This window comes from Equus przewalskii, chromosome 1 (assembly GCF_037783145.1).
Source record: "Equus przewalskii isolate Varuska chromosome 1, EquPr2, whole genome shotgun sequence".
Lineage (NCBI taxonomy): Eukaryota > Metazoa > Chordata > Mammalia > Perissodactyla > Equidae > Equus > Equus przewalskii.
The window spans coordinates 69,742,468-69,760,972 of NC_091831.1; the positions used below are offsets into that span (position 1 = coordinate 69,742,468).

General features: G+C 51.0%; 1 protein-coding gene across 2 annotated transcripts in view; it reads right to left on the reverse strand.

Annotated features, from left to right (window-relative positions):
- Positions 1-1,605: 1,605 nt before the first annotated feature.
- Positions 1,606-18,505, reverse strand: part of TMEM72 (transmembrane protein 72) — a 30,916-nt gene continuing 14,016 nt past the window's right edge. The window contains exons 2-6 of one of the 2 annotated variants that reach the window (XM_070567313.1): positions 13,443-13,509; positions 9,440-9,511; positions 7,678-7,817; positions 5,881-6,194; positions 2,742-4,563 (exon numbers count right to left, since the gene is read on the reverse strand). In XM_070567313.1, the coding sequence (XP_070423414.1) occupies positions 4,525-4,563; positions 5,881-6,194; positions 7,678-7,817; positions 9,440-9,511; positions 13,443-13,509 (632 nt within the window). In that variant the 3' untranslated portion in view covers positions 2,742-4,524. Of the gene's footprint in view, positions 6,195-7,677; positions 7,818-9,439; positions 9,512-13,442; positions 13,510-18,505 lie in introns of both variants that reach the window. The other variant, XM_008529363.2, reaches the window with a different exon arrangement.

Genomic DNA, 18,505 nt, shown 5'->3' on the forward strand with positions numbered 1-18,505 from the left:
TTGTGCACTTTGGTGGGAATGTAAATTGGTGCAGCCACTGTGGAAAACAGTATGGAGTTCCTCAACAAATTAAAGGAAATGAAAGGGATTTTGAGGAGATATCTACATCCCCACATTCATTGCAGCAGTATTCACAGTAGGCAAGACATGAAAACAACTTAAGTGTCCATCGACAGAGGAATGAAAAAAGATGTGCTGTGTGTATGTATGTATGTATATATATATATACACAATGGAATCTTATTCAGCCATGAGGAAGAAGGAAACCATGCCATTTGTGACAACATGGATGGGCCCTGAGGGCATTATGTTAAGTGAAATAAGTCAGACAGAGGAAGACAAATACTGCATGGTATCACTTATATGTGGAAACTAAAGAAAAAAGATCAAACTATTAAAAACAGAGCAAAAAGTAATTGCCAGTGGCTGAAGGGTGGGAGAAATAGGGAGAGGTTGGTAAAGGGTACAAACTTTCAGTTATGAAATGAATAATTTCTGAGAATAAAATGTAAAACATAGTGACTATAGTTGATAAACTGCATTATATAATTGAAATTTAAAAAATAAGTAAATTATTCAGTAAGTTTGCAAGATATAAGATCAATACACAAAAACCAATCGTATTCTGTCTACTAGCATCTGAAAATGAAATTTAAAAAAGGTAACTATGGGGACTGGCCCGGTGGTGCAGCGGTTAAGTGCGCATGTTCTGCTTTGGTGGCCCAGGGTTCAACGGTTCGGATCCCAGGTGTGGACATGGCACCGCTTGGCAAGCCATGCTGTGATAGGCGTCCCACATATAAAGTAGAGGAAGATGGGCATGGATGTTAGCTCAGGGCCAGTCTTCCTCAGCAAAAAGAGGAGGATTGGCAGCAGATGTTAGCTCAGGGCTAATCTTCCTCAAAAAAATAAAAAGAAAGGTAACTATGTGAGGTGGTGGATATGTTAATCAACTTGACTGTGGAAATCATTTCACAATGTATATGTATACCAAATCATCACATTGTACACTTAAACATATGCAATTTTATTTGTCAATTATACTTAATAAAGCCCTGAAAATAGGAAAATAATTCCATTTACAAAAGTCATGAAAAAGAATAAAATACTTATGAATAATTTTAGCAAAAGAAGTGTAAGACTTGCACATTGGAAACTACAAAACATTACTGAAAGAAATTACAGCACATCTAAATAAATGGAAAGACACCCCACATTCATGGATTGGAAGACTTCATACTGTGAGGATGGGGATACTCCCAAATTGATCTACAGAGTGAATGAAATCCCTATCAGAATCCCAGCTTGCCTTTTTGCAGAAATTGATAAGATCCTAAAATTCATATGGAAGTAGGAGGGACCTTGAATAACCAAGACAATCCTGAAAAAGAACAAAGTTGGGGGCTCATATTTCCAGGTTTTGAAACATACTTAATACAAAGCTACAGTAATCAAAACAGTGTTGTAATGTTACAACGATAGACATACAAATATATGAAAGAGAGTTGCAATTCCAGAAATAAACGCTTAGATTTATGATTTATAAAGTTTGATAAACGTGCCAAGAAAATTCAATTCAGCACATGGTGCTGGAACAACTGAATATCTGCATGGAAGGGAATTAAGTTAGAGTCTATCTCACACCATACACAAAAACTACTTCAAAACTGATCATATTTCTAAATTTAAGAACTAAAACTATAAAACCCTTAGAAGAAAATACAGGAATGAATCTTCGTGACCTTTGGTTAGGCAATGGTTTCTTAGATTTGACCCCCAAAAATTAAGCAAGAAAAGAAAAAAACAGATAAATTGGACTTCACCAAATTAAATCTTTTGTATTTCAAAGGACAGTTCAAGAAAGTGTAAAGACAACCCACAGAATTGGAGAAAATATTTGAAAATCATATATCTAGTATCCAGACTATATAAAGAACTTTTGCAACTCAAAATAAAAAGACAAATAACCCACGCAAAAAAAAAAAAAAAAAACAAGCAAAGCGTTCACATAGATATTTCTCAATGAAGATAGGTAAATGGTCAATAATTACATGAAAAGATGCTCAAAACTACTAGCCACTAGGGAAATGCATACCAAAACCATAATGGATGGAGGACTATAATAAAAAAGACAGACAATAGCAAATGTTGGCAAGAATGGGGAGAAATCAGAACCCTCATACACTATTGGTGGGAATGTAAAATGGTGCAGCTCCTTTGGAAAACAGTTTGGCAGTTTCTCAAGAAGTTAAACATTGAGTTACCATTTGACCTAGCAATTCTACCCCTAGGTATATAGCTAAGAGAAATGAATACATATGTCCACCCCAAAACTTGTACATGAATGTTCATAGCAGCATTATTCATAACAGACACAAAGTGGAAACAATTCAAATGTCCATCAACAAAAGAACAGATAAACAAAAGTAGTATATCCATATATTGGAATACTATTCAGCCACAAAAAAGAATGAAATAAAGACACATGTTTCAAGGATGAACCTTGAAAAATTGTGCTAAGTGAACAAAGCAAGTCGTGGCAGACCACATTTTATATGATTCCATTTATATGAAATGTATAGAAAAGGAAAATCTAAAAAGACAGAGAATAGACTAGCGGTTGCTTAGTGTGGGTGTGGGATGGAGTGGGGAATGATTGCTAATGGGTTTTTTGGGGGGTTGATGAAAAATAATGTGAACTTTGATTGTGGTGAACTTGATTATGAATACACTAAAAACCGTTTAAATTGTTCAATTTTATATTTGAGCTATATCTCAATAAAGACATTTTAAAAACTAAAATAAAAAATCCCTTAGGATTGGTGGGAGAGAGATTGGACACCCTGGGTGACCTCCAGGGCATGGCTCCTCATGATTGGGGTCCACTACGGCTCTCTCTCTAATCTGGAGGGTGGTGGCTGCACCCTTCCCACTGGAATCTGGAGTTGAGAAAGGAGCTCTTGGACCAACATTGGCTTTGCCCCACAGACAAGTCTTGGTAGCGTTTCCTCAGTGCTTCCTTGCTTTGGGGCGTCCTCACCATGAGACCCCCATGGTCATAGGAACATTCAGTCACAATGATGTGGGTGATTTGTAATCTGAAGAGCACTTTCCCCATCTCTCTTGGTTGAGGTCATTGTACCAGTCCTGAGAGAAGTGCTGTTATTCGCACTTACTAGGGGAACCTGAGACCAGAGAGGTGAAGGGGTTTGGCCAAGATCACTCAACGTGTTAGTGGCATGTTTAATGATTCGTCTTTCTACTTCCAATCGCTTTTTTCTACATCTGCAAAGTATCTGCTCTGCTTTCTGCTGAGAAAGGGAGGCGGGCCACAACGGGTCAGCCCTTCTGGCTTTTGTTTCTTGGCAAGAATGAGGGCTCTTACAGCTTCTTTGCAGGGACAGCAGTGGATAAGGATGCAGCTATAGAGTGTCTCGGGCTACGAATCAAGTGGAGACGCATGGTGTTCATCTGCTTAATGGGAGGTGCCTCTTTTTGCCTGGTCCACTGTCGGAGGTGAGGGTTCTGGTCTAGTCAATGATCTCATCCCAGTTGTTTTTGGGGTAAGGGGCAGCAATAAGAGTGTTTGAGGGCTTTCCTTTGCTAAGCTAGGTAAGATCGTAATTGTCTGAGCCTCTGACGCTGCATACATAAACAGCAGGTGCCCTGAACTTAGTTCAGGCACCAGGAAGCCCAGATGTCTCAGGATCACATGCACTTCGTATCACCTGGAGCTCCCAATGCCCACCTCACCTCTAAGATGCATCCAAGACGATGATCTAACAGTTGGGTTTACAGAAGTGTATATTAAATGGGATCTGACAGCTTTGACGTTACACTTTCGGGTTTGCTTCTTGCGATCTGGTCATCCAACCAGCTCTGCTGGCTTGGGCTCTGAGAGCAGAGCCGCAGTGTCGGGTTCCCCAGAGGCCTGCCTCACCTGTGCCATGAGGGTGTCTGTGCCCATCACATTCCCCTCCCACTCATGACAGGTACAGGACCCCTGGCTCCTCCCCACTTGGGCTCCTGTGTGCAGGGGGCCTGCCTGGGCACCTGGCCCATAAGGAATTGGACGCGATCGGCGCCTACCCATACCCACTTTCTGTATTATTCACTCTCCCTCGACTGTGACTCTCAGATCCTGAAGTCCCTCCTTGGTGGCAGCTAAAGAAACAGTTCTATTGCTTCCACCATGGAGGGCTTATGGGAATGCATTCATTTGCCTTTTCTCACTCGGTTTCAGAGAAGAACTAGGTTATTTCAGGAAGAAGTCTGTTTATTTGGGACACCTGCTGCATTTAGCCACCAAACTGATACTAGCTTCGGGTTGGCTGTTATTTTCATACCTTTGCAAAATAACTGGTAGGGGATGTTGAAAAGTGTGCAAGACGAACGCACATTTCTTATCTAGACCTTAAATCATGTCTTTTCAGCCTTGCTCTACAGAACCCAGGGGTTTGCTCACACACACGAGCTGGGGAGCCACATAACTGTTTCTTCAGACTGCTCAGTAATTAAGATTGCCTATGAAAAATGATGTGTCTGATCTTCCGTGCAACAATCCTGTGGAACAAAGGACACTTTTTAGAAATAAAAACCATATTGTAAATTTTTTAGCTAAGAACTATATGATTCATATTTCTTTGTTCATTCTAGGTTAACTGTCACTTCCATAGCCCTGTGGGAGAAAGCTAGCCTGCCTGGCCATTTTCCTCCAATCCTCCCTCTTTTTCTCCTCTTCCCTCCCTCCCACTCATTTTGAACAAACATGTATTTATCACTCATTCTGCTACCAGGCACCAAAGTGTGGCAGAGCCACTTCTCTGTGCTGTGTGAGTCTCAGGGCACCGCCTCCATGGTTCCTGCACACAGCAAGCACTGTGTGCTGTGCCATGGCATTCACTGCTGAAGATTGTCATCGGCTTTCAGGATCTTTTAGTTTACATCATCTACTTGGAATCTTGGAGAAGTCCATGTGGTGGGGTTCAGGGAGCCCTCAGCAATGCTTCTGGAATGAGCATCACTCATTTGGCCCGGCTTTCCTGAAGTGAGCACAGAGCAGCATTGTTTCCCTGAGCGACTCTGTAACTCCTGCTGCTCAGCGCCAGCCCCAGAGCAGGCAAAGAATGCAGCCTGCTGCTCGCTCACTGGGCACTGCTCCACCCTGAGGGCTTCAGCTTTGCCTTTCCTCCCTATCCTGGGCAATCTCGCTTGGGGGTTGGGACCCCGCCCACTGTTGACACCTGCCTTTGAGATGCTTAAGTTACCAACGCATCCCTGGGCCTTCAGAGCTGGAATGTTGCATCAGAGATGGGCTGGCCATGAGTCCTTGCTGAGTGCTGGACCCTGTGTCAGGAGCCAGAGGCCTGATGGCTCCTCCTGGGGGTGAGGCAGCCTTGTGTGAAATGGGAGTGATGGCCTCTTTTGGGGAAAGCACAAGGATTTCACCACTCTTTGTCCAGGAGGGAGGAAGCTGTACTGGCTTGAGGCAGCATGAGCTTCATTTGTGTCTCCCTGAAGGCCTCTGCAGGACCTGTCATGCTGCTCAATGGCCCAGAGGTCCAGCCGCCATGGGGATGTCTGGTCATTTCTTAAAGAGCTGACCTGTGAAGACCCTGAGCTCCCTGGAGGGCACTTGGATCTCAGGAAACTCCAGGCAGGAGCATCAGTCTATGCAGACCCCTCTCTGAGCATCCCCCAGGCTTGAACTTGAGCTCAGAATAAGCCAGTGCCCGTGAGAGAAGGCAGGAAGAGTGGGGCCTGGTGGGGAGGGATGATGGGGGTGGTGTCAGAGGTGGTCTCCTCTGGCTCGCTGTCCCCATCATCCAGGCCTTCAGCAAGGGACGGGATGATTCTGACCACACTGTCTTCAAAGTGTACCTGCTTCTTCTTGGCCAGCGAGTCAGCTGGCTCCAGAGTCAGCTCCGTCAGGGTGTCTGGGCGCTGGAAGGTGTTGGGCTTCTTGGTCCGCTTCAGGATGCTCTTCATGTGGATGAAGAGGGAGCCAGGCCCCTCCTTGAGGGCCCCGTGGAAGGTATAGGTTTGTTCGGTGTCCCCAGAGCCAGTGGTGCTCGTGGCACTGCTGGAGGGGTCTGTGTACTGCTCTGGGGAGGCCAGCACCTTGGGGGCAGCTTTGCTCTTCTTCCTCTTGCTCAGCAGGAAGTAGGCCAGACCAGTGATGATGAGCATGGAGCCTGGAAGAGATCTGGGAGGTCAGGATGCTGGACGTGTCCTGGAGAAAAGCCAGAGGCTGTCTAAGCCCACGGTTCCAAAGGGCCACTGCAGCATGCCTATGTGGCCACACTTAGGCCCCTGGGCTCCAGCCGTCACCCCTGACTTGTCCTCATACACCCACATCAGACTCAGGGGGCAGGCCTGACATCCAGCCAAGGGATATCAGTAGGGCTGGTGCCATGTTAGGGCCATCACCCTGACTGCTAGTGAAGGGACCCTGTGCCTGAGGCCCTTTTTCTGTTGACAGCCGACCCTGGTGCTGCCCGCCCAGCCTCCCATCTCCATGCTCAGCCTCCCTCTCGGGATGGCTTCTTGGGGCTGGAGCTGAAACTCCTCCCATGGGCCTGGACTCTGTTTTGGATATCGGGCCCTCCGTGCTAAACTGGGCTGCCTTCTGTTCCCAGAAGTAGAGAGGTCCCCCGTCACTTCAGCCTCCCAATAAACACAGAGGAAAGTGCAGCTTGGGTGGGGCTAGCATAGCACTGGTGCCCCTCCTGGCCCCTCACCCAGCCTCCAGGCCAGAGGCCCCTCGGTCCCAGGCTGAGACCTGCTGCTCTGCCTTGTCTGCCAGGATTCCACCCCGTCCAGAGGAAATGGGAAAGGTGGCTGTCCTGCCTGCCAGGACCCGAGCCTCCTGAGTGTCTCTCACTCTCCAAGGAGTGGGAGGTTGTGGCTGGCTCTGGCCTCGGCAGTGCTGAGTCCAGCTCAGGAGTCCACTGGAGGCCATGTAGAGTGGTCTTGAGAGGCTGTGACAGGCACGTTAAGAGAACCTGCGGGAAGGAATAGATGGCTCTGCCTTTCCACCTCGTCTCCCTGGCGGCTGGTGGCCCCGGCATTGTAGACTAGTCACAAGGAGGGGCACAGTTTTACAGCTAGGGAGGAAAGAGGAAGAGGGCACTAGCAGAAAAGGCCAGGGACAAACACAGGAGGTGGGAGCACTGAGTCCTGGCTTCTGTGATCAGAAACCAGGCTGACCAGTAGGGTCTATGAGGTAGAGTGGGAGAAGACAATGAGGCTGTGAGGGTCTTTTGGGGTCCCATCTTGGCACGACTTCTGAACCAGACCGAGGAGTTTAGACCTGAATTGGTAGCTGCTGGGGAGACACAGAAGGGTTTGGGCAGAGAAGTGACCATCTTGTGCTCTCTGAAAGCTCCAACCACACACAGGCATCAGAGGAAAGGCCAGGTCCCTTTTGTGAGTGCAGCCTTTGGATACCTACATGAAGGATGCACTTCTCGGGACATCCTTGCCACTTAATCAGCATGGAGGACGTCTGACAGCTCCTCATCCCCACAACCTAGGCCAGAGAGGGCAGTGGGGCCGCCAGTGGAGGCCCTGCAGCCAGCATCACTGCAGGCCTCTGTAAGGGGCATTCAGCCCCTTCTGCTCAGAGCCTGTCTGCAGTGGGGGCTGCCTGCCTCTACTACCTCCCGGAGCTCCTACCTGGGATGGTCACATGCCAGACCAGAACAGGGTGGAGAAAGCAGGCCACGGACAGCAGTATGTAGGCCAGGAACTTCTGGAAGCAGCCCAGCCAGCAGGCCTTCTCCCTTGCTCTGTAGGCCAGGGACCCTGGCTGACACCTGGCGGGAGCGAGTTCAGGGTTAGCAGGAAGCAGGAAGCAACCCGGGAAAGTCCCAGCCACACACGAGGCTGTTGGAGGCTGGAATAGGGTCCTGCTGTGGTCATGTTGTCTGCAGTGGCCTCTGGCTGAACCTCCCAGGGGCTGGAGTTCTCACTATGGGATCCACAGTTAGAGGTCTTGCCCATGCCCCTCCAGAGGATCCACAATTTATTTGAAAGGTTGCCCAGCCCTGCCTTTCTGCTCAAGGAGGAAGGAAGGTTAATGCTCTCAGGATGCTGCAAAGGCAGTGGGAAGGAGAGTAGGGGACTCAGGGGCCTGCTTGGAAGCCCACAGTGGAATGGAGAAGGCGAGCAGCACAGGAGACACCTGGCTGGGATGGTTGTGTGGATTGTGTACTGCACAAGGGGCCCGGCCATGGGGGTGAGTGGGCTGGAATCCAGCTGCACCCTGCTCACGGAGCCTTGCCTAGGCATGGGATGGCATCAGCCCAAAGGGGCTTCTCTCTTAACTGGCACGCAGGGACCACACATGGGCCTGGCAGCGGCCTGATACCCAGCAGGTTTCCTCAGGGGTGCTGCCTTTCTCCAAGTTTCAAATGAGGAAAACGCTTGCCTTAGGTGCATCTTCTTATCCTCTGAACTGGTCTGGAGCTGGGCCCTGTACAGCTGCATCCTGCCCAGGCTAACTTTGGGAAGTGATTGGGGCTGGCAGAAGGTGTGTTGGCCTAGAGCAAGGCTCGCCTCCCACACCCAGCTGCCATGGCTCTTTGGTGCCCTCTGGTGGTCATTATTTTGTGACCAGATCCTGGCTGGGCGTGGAGAGGTCCAGGGCAGGTAAAACACCCAGGGGTCCTCCATCCCCTGATGCTGGAGAAGTTGCAAGCACCCCTTGTCAGTGGAATTCAGCAGAAAGGGGGATGCATGCTGCCTCAGAGCTGGTAACCTTGGGAAGCAGCTGGTTGTCTTGCAAGGTAGCAGGACAGCTGGGTTTGAGACTTGGCTCTTAAACTGACCACCTAGAGCCCAACTGTCTAGGTCCTGAGAGCCGTGGTCCAGAGACAGCCCTTGGCCATGCTGATGACAGCTTCCACGAACTGGGCACTGCTGGACAGCAGGTATGGGCCTCCGTGGCCACATGGCTTCCCAAGATCCTGCAAGGTCTGTGCTCCTGTTCCGGCAATCAGGCGTGGAGGCTTGTGACCCCTGGCTTGTCCCTGGGTCCTGGCAGGAGGCAGAGCCAGTTCTCAAACTCAGCTCTGCTCACTCCATGCCGAGCCTTCTGCAGGGTTCTCACCCTGCAATGGACGGCTCAGACGGTAAGGTGCAGAGACTGGCTCTTCCTGGAGGTCAGAGATGGACTCTGCAGGGGGATTCTGGGTGGGAGCAGGCCCTGAATGAATGTGTTAGTCCGCTCCCCTGTCGGGATCAGGGAAAAGGGGATGATTGAGCTCTTCAGGCCTGAGCCCATGGCCAGGCCAGGGCTCACTGCACTGCGGGGAGGGAACCTGTCCATGGCTGCTTTGAGAATAAATATCGCCTAGGCTGTGTTCTTACAGCTGGAGGCGTCTGGGGGTGTCTAGGGCTGGGGAGTAGTGGAGGGGCGACTCTGGAAGCTACTTACTGGAAGCAGATGGCCAGAAGCTGAGCCACAAAGTAGGCCCCTTCGCACACGGAGATGGCAGCTCCTATCGACCTGTGGTGGAGACAGAAGAGCGAGGCTGGGCACCCTCTGATTCCCCCTTTGCTTTCCTACAGGCTGTCTTCACACAGCACCTGGCCCTCCTGGGCATCTACAGCTGACCAACTGTCCAGGAACTTCTTGACCTAATCCTGTCACCCAGCCAACATCTACCAGGAGTGGCCTCGACGCCAGGGCCTGTGCTGGGCCCAGGGACCAGAGACAAGTGAGGAAGGAGCTGCAGGCCAGCAGGGGAGACCACCTTGACCCCAGCAACCTGTGTGGACACTGACAGGCATGTCCTTCTACCTACTGTCACCAGGATGGACACCCACTGCTTGACTGTGTAAGCCTTAAATTTGGATCCATTCCTGACCCCTTTCCCTCTTCCTCTTCTGCAATCATCCAGTCACCAGGAGTGGTCCTTTGCGTTCCTCAAATAGCCTTAGAATTGCGCCCATTCTCTCTGGCCTCACCTGTATCGCCTGAGTTTGGGCATTGCCCACTGAGCCCCTTGTGCCAGCTTCCCCCTTTGGGTCTCACTGACTCCCTGGCGCTCACCTCCCTGCCTCCTGCTCCTCTGCTTTCTCACCGCCAGGCTGCCCTGATGGCTCCTTCTGACACCTGGATCTGACCATATTCCTCTCAGTGCAGAATGATTCAGAGGCTCCTCAGGCTCCAAGTGTGGTCCAGGGACCCTCCAACAGAATCTTCTGGGGAATATGTAAAACCATAGATTCCTGGGCCAGCCCCAGACTTTATATATCAGTCTTTGAGGTGGAACTTACATTTTTATTGGAGGGTCTCACTGTCCTATAGAACTGAAATTTCTTAACATGCCTTTTAAAGCCCTATATGAACTTTCATATTCCTCTAACTACACAGGAAGCTATCAGGTGCCACAGGGCCTTTGAACAGGCTAGTCCCTCTTAGAAGGACTCTGCCTTCCTCCTCTTGTCTATCTGGTCACCTCTTGCTTCTCTATATTGTATTGTGTGGCTATAGCCACCAGTCTGAACTCCCTGTTGGAGCTCCCTCTCTAATTCTGCCACACAGTCCAGGCTACTAAGAAAGGCCTATTGTGAAGTGCTCCATGGACATGCATTGGAGCGAACAAGTGAGAGGAGATGCTACCTTACAGGGGAAAGTGGGTCAGAGCCAGGGTTCCTCAGGGCCCTGGGCCTTGCCCCTGCTATTGATCAGTTGACTTCTCCATGCCTCAGTTTCCTCATCTGTAAACTGAGAGTAATTATAGTGCTTCAACAATGAAATTGTTATAAGGACTAAATGAGTTAATATTTGTAAAGCCCTTCGGATGTCCTTGGCACACAGAGCTTATTATGTAAATGTTAGTTATCATCAATTCTCTCTCTCTCTCTCTGTGACCATTTAGTGCTTAATCTCCATTTTCTCCCACTTTCTTTATGCCTCCTAGGGTCTCCCCAACTCCTACTGCTCAGCTTTTAAATGGTATAATAGCTAATATTTATGTAAGGATGACTATGCACCAAACATGTTCTAAGGGCTTTACAAATATCAATTCATTTAGTCCTTGTAACAATTTCATTGTTGAAGCACTATAATTACCCTCAGTTTACAGATGAGGAAACTGAGGCACAGAGAGGTCAAGTCCCTTGCTATGGTCACACAGCCAATCAATATGACGGGCAAGATTCGAACCCAGCACTCAGACTCCAGAGCCTGTGTGCCTAACAAGTACGCCAAAGCACGTGCTTCGCAAAACAAGTAGCATTGCCTTTTCCTACATCCTGGGACAGAGGGAAACTGAGCCTTGGGGAATAAAGTGACTTATTCAGACTTGCCATCTGGTGCTTCAGAGGCTGTGCCTCTTGAGTCCAGGGAAGCCTGGTCACTCAGGCAGGGCAGGAATCCAAGCCAAGAGCCCCGCCATGGCAGCAAAACCCTACACTCCAACATCTCTGCCCAGGGCTCCACGTGGGCCACATGGGTCCTTCGGCCACCGTTGGTGGGTGAGGAAGGCAGTAAGGGCCTCACAGAAGGAGGAAGACAGGAGAGGAAGCACGTGTGGAGAGGAGAAGTGGAAAACAACGAGGAGACAGCCAGTGACAGCTCAGTTCCTACTGATGCTTGCTCTTGGCCACAATCCCTGCTGGGTCCTGGGGACACAGAGAGGGAGTGATGTCCTACAGAGGATCTGTTACCCTTGGTGACCGCTCAGAGATGAGGGAACACACTTAGGAGTCCGCGATCCGCAGGGGAGACCGCACGGGTGCGCAGGCGCAGGGGCAGCGGGTGCCACGCTGCAGGGGCAAAGAGCAGGGTACGGGTGGAGAACGTAGACTAGTTCACAGTGAGGGGCAGGGGCACCCGAGGCTGGAAGTGACAGTTCCTAGGACTGGACCACAGAGTGACCAGATGGGCAGTGTGTCCCCTCAAGACAGGTAAAGAGCAGTCAGGAAGAGGCAGTGTCCTGGGGAGAAAGCGGTCTTCATGAGCCAGCCTCGGCCCTGACCTGTTACAGTTGGATCATAACCTCTACCTCTTTCCCAAAGTGATGTTTGTGGGTGAAATGGGCAACCATGGGGAGAAGGCAAGACAGGGCATGCGGCCGAGAACAGGCTCAGTAAGACGTGGAGGGAATTCCGAGTGAGGAGAAGTCACTTCCAGCCAGCGGGCTCCAGGCTCGGGGCAGGCTTCCCAGGGCAGAAAGCCAGGGAGAATGCAGGGCTTTAGGAATGCTGAAGTGGGTGGAAAGGGCCCCGGGGGTGCTCAATGGGATGAGCAATGGCTTAGAGGTGAGGTGATGCTGGTGAGTTTGAGAAAGAGTCAGAAGCTCCCGGGATATAAATTGGGTGGCAAGAAATAAGGTGGAGGACAGAAGATAGAAAGCGTGTGTGGACTGGAGGCAGTGGCAGCTCTTGAAGGTTGTCAGAGTGACCTGTGTGTCTAGGTGGCTAATTTTGTGGTGGTGTGGAAATGGCCTGGAAGGGTAGAACATGATTGGGAGATGGTGGATGCGATTCATCCAGCAAACCAAAGAGCCTGCCCTGAGACAGGAGGGCTCCTTAGGATGCAGACCAGGCCACCGTGATGAGGGTGGATGTGGAGGGTGGAGGATGGAAAGCACAGGCTCCCAATGTCCTTCAAATGGGGCTGCTGAGAAACTGGGCGGTCAGAGCCAGCAGGGACCCCAGGCTCTCCTCCCCCTCTGGGACACAGTCATCTCCTTCCTGCCAGGGAGTGTTTGCAGAGACAGCTGGCAGAGAGGAAAGGACAGAGGCTGGGAAACTAAGTGGACCTGGGCCTGAGTCTGTGCCCTAATGCTCATGAGCTTGGTGATGTGGGCTGAGCTGCTTACTCCCTGAATTTTCTCATCTGCAAAACTAGGACAATATGCACTCCTATGGTGCTGTCAGAGTTAAAGGACATAATGTAAATAAAACATTTAACTGTGCTCAGCATGTAGAAGGGCTCATATATATAGTCCTTTGAGCTGATTCCCCTCTCTTTAAAACAAGAGCTCGTTAATGTTTGCTGAATAAAGAAAAGACTCGAGATGGATGGGTGGATAGATGGCTGGGTGTGTGGATGGATAGATGGATGGATGAGTGGATGGGTGGATGGGTGGGTAGATGGATAGATGGATGGGTGGATCAGTGGGTGGATGGATAGATGGATGGACGGATGGGTGGATAAGTGGGTGGATGGATAGATGGACGGATGGATGGGTGGATGGGTGGGTGAGTGGATGGAAGGATAATTGGTTGATACGTGGTATGGTCTGACCAAAGCCCTGCCCAAACCGGGGAATATCTTGGAAGCCCCCTTGACTCCTTCCATCTCTGGGATAGGGTAGAGTTAGCGCAGGAAAGGGAGGGCTGCTCTAGGTTAGTCTGATCAGATAGACTAAAGTGAACTTGAGGAGAACATGCAGGCAGGGAGGGGCACATGCACACATACTCACAGTAGATAGAAAGCCAGGCTTTTGAATTGCCCCTGGATGAAGGTCTCAGTGCCCACGCCGATCAACACTATGGGGGGAAGAGGAGAGAGGAGAGTAGGCCCAGGTGATTTGTGCCACAGCACTGACCGGTGGAAGGCTCCTGGGCCATGCATTGACCCTTCTTCCTGGAGATGGGGAGCCAGGGTAGGCTCTTCTCTACGTGCACAGGGAGCTGTGTCTGGGAAGATACAAGACAGCAAGGAGCCTTCTGGACTGGTCTCTGGAAACCAGGAGGATTTCAGGTAGAACCCCAGATGTCTTTTAGTCCAGCCTCGCCAGAGCACCAATGCTGGCCTTTCTTTCCCCAGATTGGTCATGCACCCAGAGACAGCCCACATTGATGGGCCACCAACGCCCCTGCTTCACAGCTGTCTTGCACATGTCATGGCTTCAAGGGCCCTCACCTCCTGGATGCCCCCACCAGAGTATGCTGTATGTCTGGGTTCAGTGCTTGGCTGTGGGACCTGCCCCACCCTCCTTCCCTTGCCTGGATCTCTGTTCTTACTGTTTCTGTGACCTCATTTTCACTTGCTGTTTTGGCAGCTGCATCACACACTCTTGGCTCATGGCTTTGGACCCAGAGCTGGCTAAGCCCCTGGGGTTTTGCTCTGACATGAGATGCTACTCAGCCTCGTCTCTCCTGCTCTTTCTTGGCAGTGGTCTATGCTCAAAAACCTCACCTTCCATTTGTCCAGAGTGAATTTTATCTTGGCCTCACCGTTCCAGACTTGCTGGCTCCCAGTCATCTACTTAGGGAGATTCCCTCCCTCTTCTGGTTTTACTCAACCAGCCATGGCTCTGACCCCAACCACTCACTGATGGAACATTCTAGACAGCACTCAGGTGCCCAAGATCTTCCTCCAGGACCATGTCGGCCCACTAATCAGACTTCTTTCTGGCCTTAGTTGATTATACCCCATGCACCCTGCATTTCTCTCTCTGGACTCTGATGACACACCCAGATATTTGCTCAATTGTGGCTTCACCTTGTCTCACTCCCAGAAAGTCAAAGGGCTGAGCTGTGGTACTGGCTGCCCATGTGTGTCCTTTGTCTCTGCCGCTCAGGGGGCTGCTTCCCTGGGCCCAGTGCCTCCTATTTTCCCTGGCAGACACGCTGTGTAAGCTTCCATCCTCGGGCATCCCTAGCCCTTTGTCCACTGCAGAAATGCTGCCTCCTGAAACACGGGACAGAGCCCCTCACTGAGGCTACTAATATCTCCACCCACTTCTAGGGGGCATTGTGGGAGTACTTCAGGGAGAAGGGGACAGAGAACTTCCATCTAGGAAGGGAAGGGGGATGTGGCTGTGTTTTCTTAGTGATGGAGGGTTGCAGTGCTCCCCTGTGCTTCAGGTCCAGAGCGGAGGACGACGCAGTGCCTCCACCCTCTCTAGCTGCTAGCTGCTCGCTGGCTCCTCCCAGGTGAGGGGCCGGGTATGGTAGTCAGCCACACACCCCTCTGCAGGGTCAGCATAACTTGCAAAGCTTAAGAGTTTATATGCAATGGTCACACACAGGTCCTGGCTCCTCATAGCAGCCTTGTGACACAGGGGAGCTCTATTGTCTCCATTTTACTGGGAGGAAAAAGAGGCTCAGTGACCTTGTGTAATTCTCTCAAGGACACATGCCAGAAAGTAAGGGACTGACAGACTAAACTTGAGACTTCTGGCTCCAGGTTGTGGGCATTTTCCTGGTTTCTACTGTCTGCCAGTGTGTGTGTATGTGTGTGTGTGTGTGTGCGCGCGCGCGAGTTGTGCAGGCAAATGTCTATTTAGTTTTCACATTTAGGTTTCACTGTGTATCCTGTCCTGTTCTCAGCACTTAGCCTTTATTAACTTATTTAAGCATCACAACAGTCCAAGGTGAAAGTCATGTTATGCTCATTTTACAGAAGAGGAAATTGAGGCACAGAGAATGTAAGCAAAACAAACAAAAAAACAACCATGGGTGCCTGGGTCAGATCCTGCATTTCAGTCTCGCGTTTGCCGGTTGATAGCTGAGTCACGCAGTCTCTCTGATCCTCAGTTTCCTCATTATGCCTCCTGCACATAATGGTTATGAGGATTCAATAAGCCAACTGATAGCAAGCACATCGCAGTCCATGAAATCACTTGTTAATTTTTGGTGCAAGGATCCAGCCTGGGGAAGGGTCTTTCCACCCAAGTGGGGACGGGCCCTCAGCTCAAGGCTGATGCTTATTACTGTGCACTTCCCTGGCAAGCAGGGGGCTGCATTCACGTCCCTGGTCTCTGTGGATCTGCGTGGTCTTGTGGTGGACGACCAGCAGGTGGCAGGAAAGGGTCTTGGGAACTCAGCCCCTTTCTCTGACCTGACATACGGAGAGCTATTTTGATGCCTTTTGACTGAAACAAAGGGTCAGTAGTCAAAAGGGCATGCAAGGAATGCTCTAGAGGCAGCACTGGTTTGCAGTTAAAAAACAAATCAAACTAACAACAGAGGAAAGAAAGAGCTGGGGTGGAATCCCAGTTCTGTGTGTTATTATTGGAGTGATAGTGAGAAAGTACTGAACGCCTCTGAGTTGGGTCTTCCCATCTGTGGAACGGGAAGTGTTATTGCTTGGACTGGAGAAAATAAAGAGTCTGAAATGCGTGGCTCTGCCTGGTAGATATCATGTGGCCAGTGTGCATGAGCTCCTTCCTCTCCCTGCCTCCGGCATTTCCTAGCCTGAGTTAGCTTTCCCAGCCTCCATCTATCCTATTTGCACCAAGGAGTCACCCTCCCAAAAGTTCTCAACCAACCATTGCCCTGCTGGATTCTGCAAGCCTGGGGACGGAGGAATGCCCTTTGGCTGGAGGAGGAGAGCAGAGGGATGGAGTCAGAAGTGTGGGTCCTCAGGCCAGGAGATTCATAAAGGGATCCAGTGGGATTCTCATGGGAGGCCTAAGGCCTTTTGACACTGGGGCCAAGGGGTCACCACTTTCTGCTTGATCCTTTTAGTTCTGGGGCTCACATTCTAGGAGGCAGACCATGTGAGGTTGAGACAATGCTGACAACATGAAGTCCTTCCTTCTGTCCCTCATGTCTGTCTTTTGGCCTGTGGCTTCGACCCACGGGCCTGCTTCTGCCTGGGAGCTGCCCGCCCATGCTCCTTGGTGTCTCCTGGCAGCTCTTCCTAGACTATGCTTCCATCTCATCTTCTATGGTTTCCTCTTGGGGACATTTGGGATCAGGCCCAACACTGGGCTCGAGTTAGGCATTGGGCTCATCTCTGGGGCATGCTTGGTCCAGGAGGAGAGAGTGATATGAATTGAGAAATGTACAGCGACTCAGGCTGTAAGAGAGGCTCGTGGAAGTGCTCTGGGGCCAGAAGAGGGAAGGGCCATTCATGGGGACTATCAGGAAAGACTTTATGAAGAGGTTTCAACCAAGGGGGACTGGAAGTGGCAGGAAATGGACAAGCGCAAATGGAGGGGTGTGGCACTGCAGGAAGACCCCCTCCTCCCCACCACAGCAGCAAGGAGCAGAGGCACAGAAGGGGGCAATGGGCGGTACATGTGGACCGAGGCTGGACTGTGAGTCTTTAAATATCAGACTGCACAGGTTGGGCGGGGGGACTTGAGTGTTTTGGAGCAGCTGAGTGACATGTTCATATTGGCATTTCAGCCGATGGGGTCAGGGACTTTTCTGACATTTGGCCGAGACTGCCCGTCAGATGTGAGGCGGTGGCAAGGGACAGGGCCGTGTTCTGGGTGTTTGGCCTCTTGCTCTCCTAGGACGCTGGTAGCTGCTAGTTACTTTGTTGGCTTGGCTTGAAGCAAAGTTCTGGTTGTGGCTTCTCATGGTGTGGCCAGGTGACCCTGTTCACTTGCCTGCAGGGCAGTGTGCTTGGCATAGGGGCCTGGTTCTGTCTGGGGGCCCCGTCAAGGAGGCTTCCCAGGCACAGAGAAGGGCATGCCCTGCTGTGGCAGCTGGTCTTTTGGCTTTTTGGGCAGTGGAAGGCAGAGGCGTGGCATGGTTACGGGTGACCAGAAGGTATCTGGGTTTGGAAGTTCCCTGGGAGTGCCAGCCCCACTGCCTCTCAAGGAGGTCCTACTATGGTGTGGGGATGCATCTTGTTTAATCGGCACAACATCCCCTGAGGAGGGGGTTGTCAACCCCATGCCAGGTATGGAGAGATCCAAACAAGTTTCCTAGAGGTGCAGCACCTTGCCCAAGGCATGCTGATAGACAAGGGCAGAGGGAGCCAGGAGCAGCTTGATTCCCACTGCTCCCCAGGCCCCGGGCAGGGGTTGAGGAAGGACTCTGGGAGAGCAGTGCAGTGGGGGAGGACATTTCCTGCGGGCCTTCAAGAGCATAGGGGGTTGCCACATGGATGAGACTCATGTTGTTATGGGCAGTGGACCACTGTGTCCCCCAGGCCCAGCTGTGAATGGATTTTTGTAATGTCCGCATCAGAATGAGGCAGGAAACTACCCCTTTACTACTTTAATGACTAGCCTGGTGCCCAAGTTGTGGGTCAGTGTGGTGACTGCCCATTGGTCCCTCACCCCAGGTATCTGGCATGAGCGCCTCAGCCTGGGCAGAGCTCTCTTCTGAGTGTCAGAAGCAGTTGCAGCCTGAATCTTCCCACCCAGGGCAGTTCCATCCAGCAACCCAAGAGTTACCCTAGTCAGTCAGGGCCCAAAGTTCCCAGTGGTCAGCCTGCACCCCCATTCATGGCATGTCCTCTGTGACAGGTCTGGTAAAGCACAGTGGTGCAAAGGAAATATGCGTTGGAGCCCGGGCAGATGGTCCCAGACCCAGGAAACAGAGAGATGTTGAGGTTGGGAACAGGCACAGCACTCTGGGAACAGGACTGTGCAGACTCCATTCTGCCTGGGAACCCAGGACAGCTCCGCAAAGAGGGAAGGCAAGGTGATGCCAGGAGGATGGAGCAGTGTGAGCGAAAGTCTGGAACTGCCACAGCTGTTCCACGTACCAATAATGGACAGGAACTTGTCTCTGGGTGCTTCTCTGTGCAGCTCCCAGGGCTGGGCAAGGCCACAGGGCCACACTAGGGCAGTGA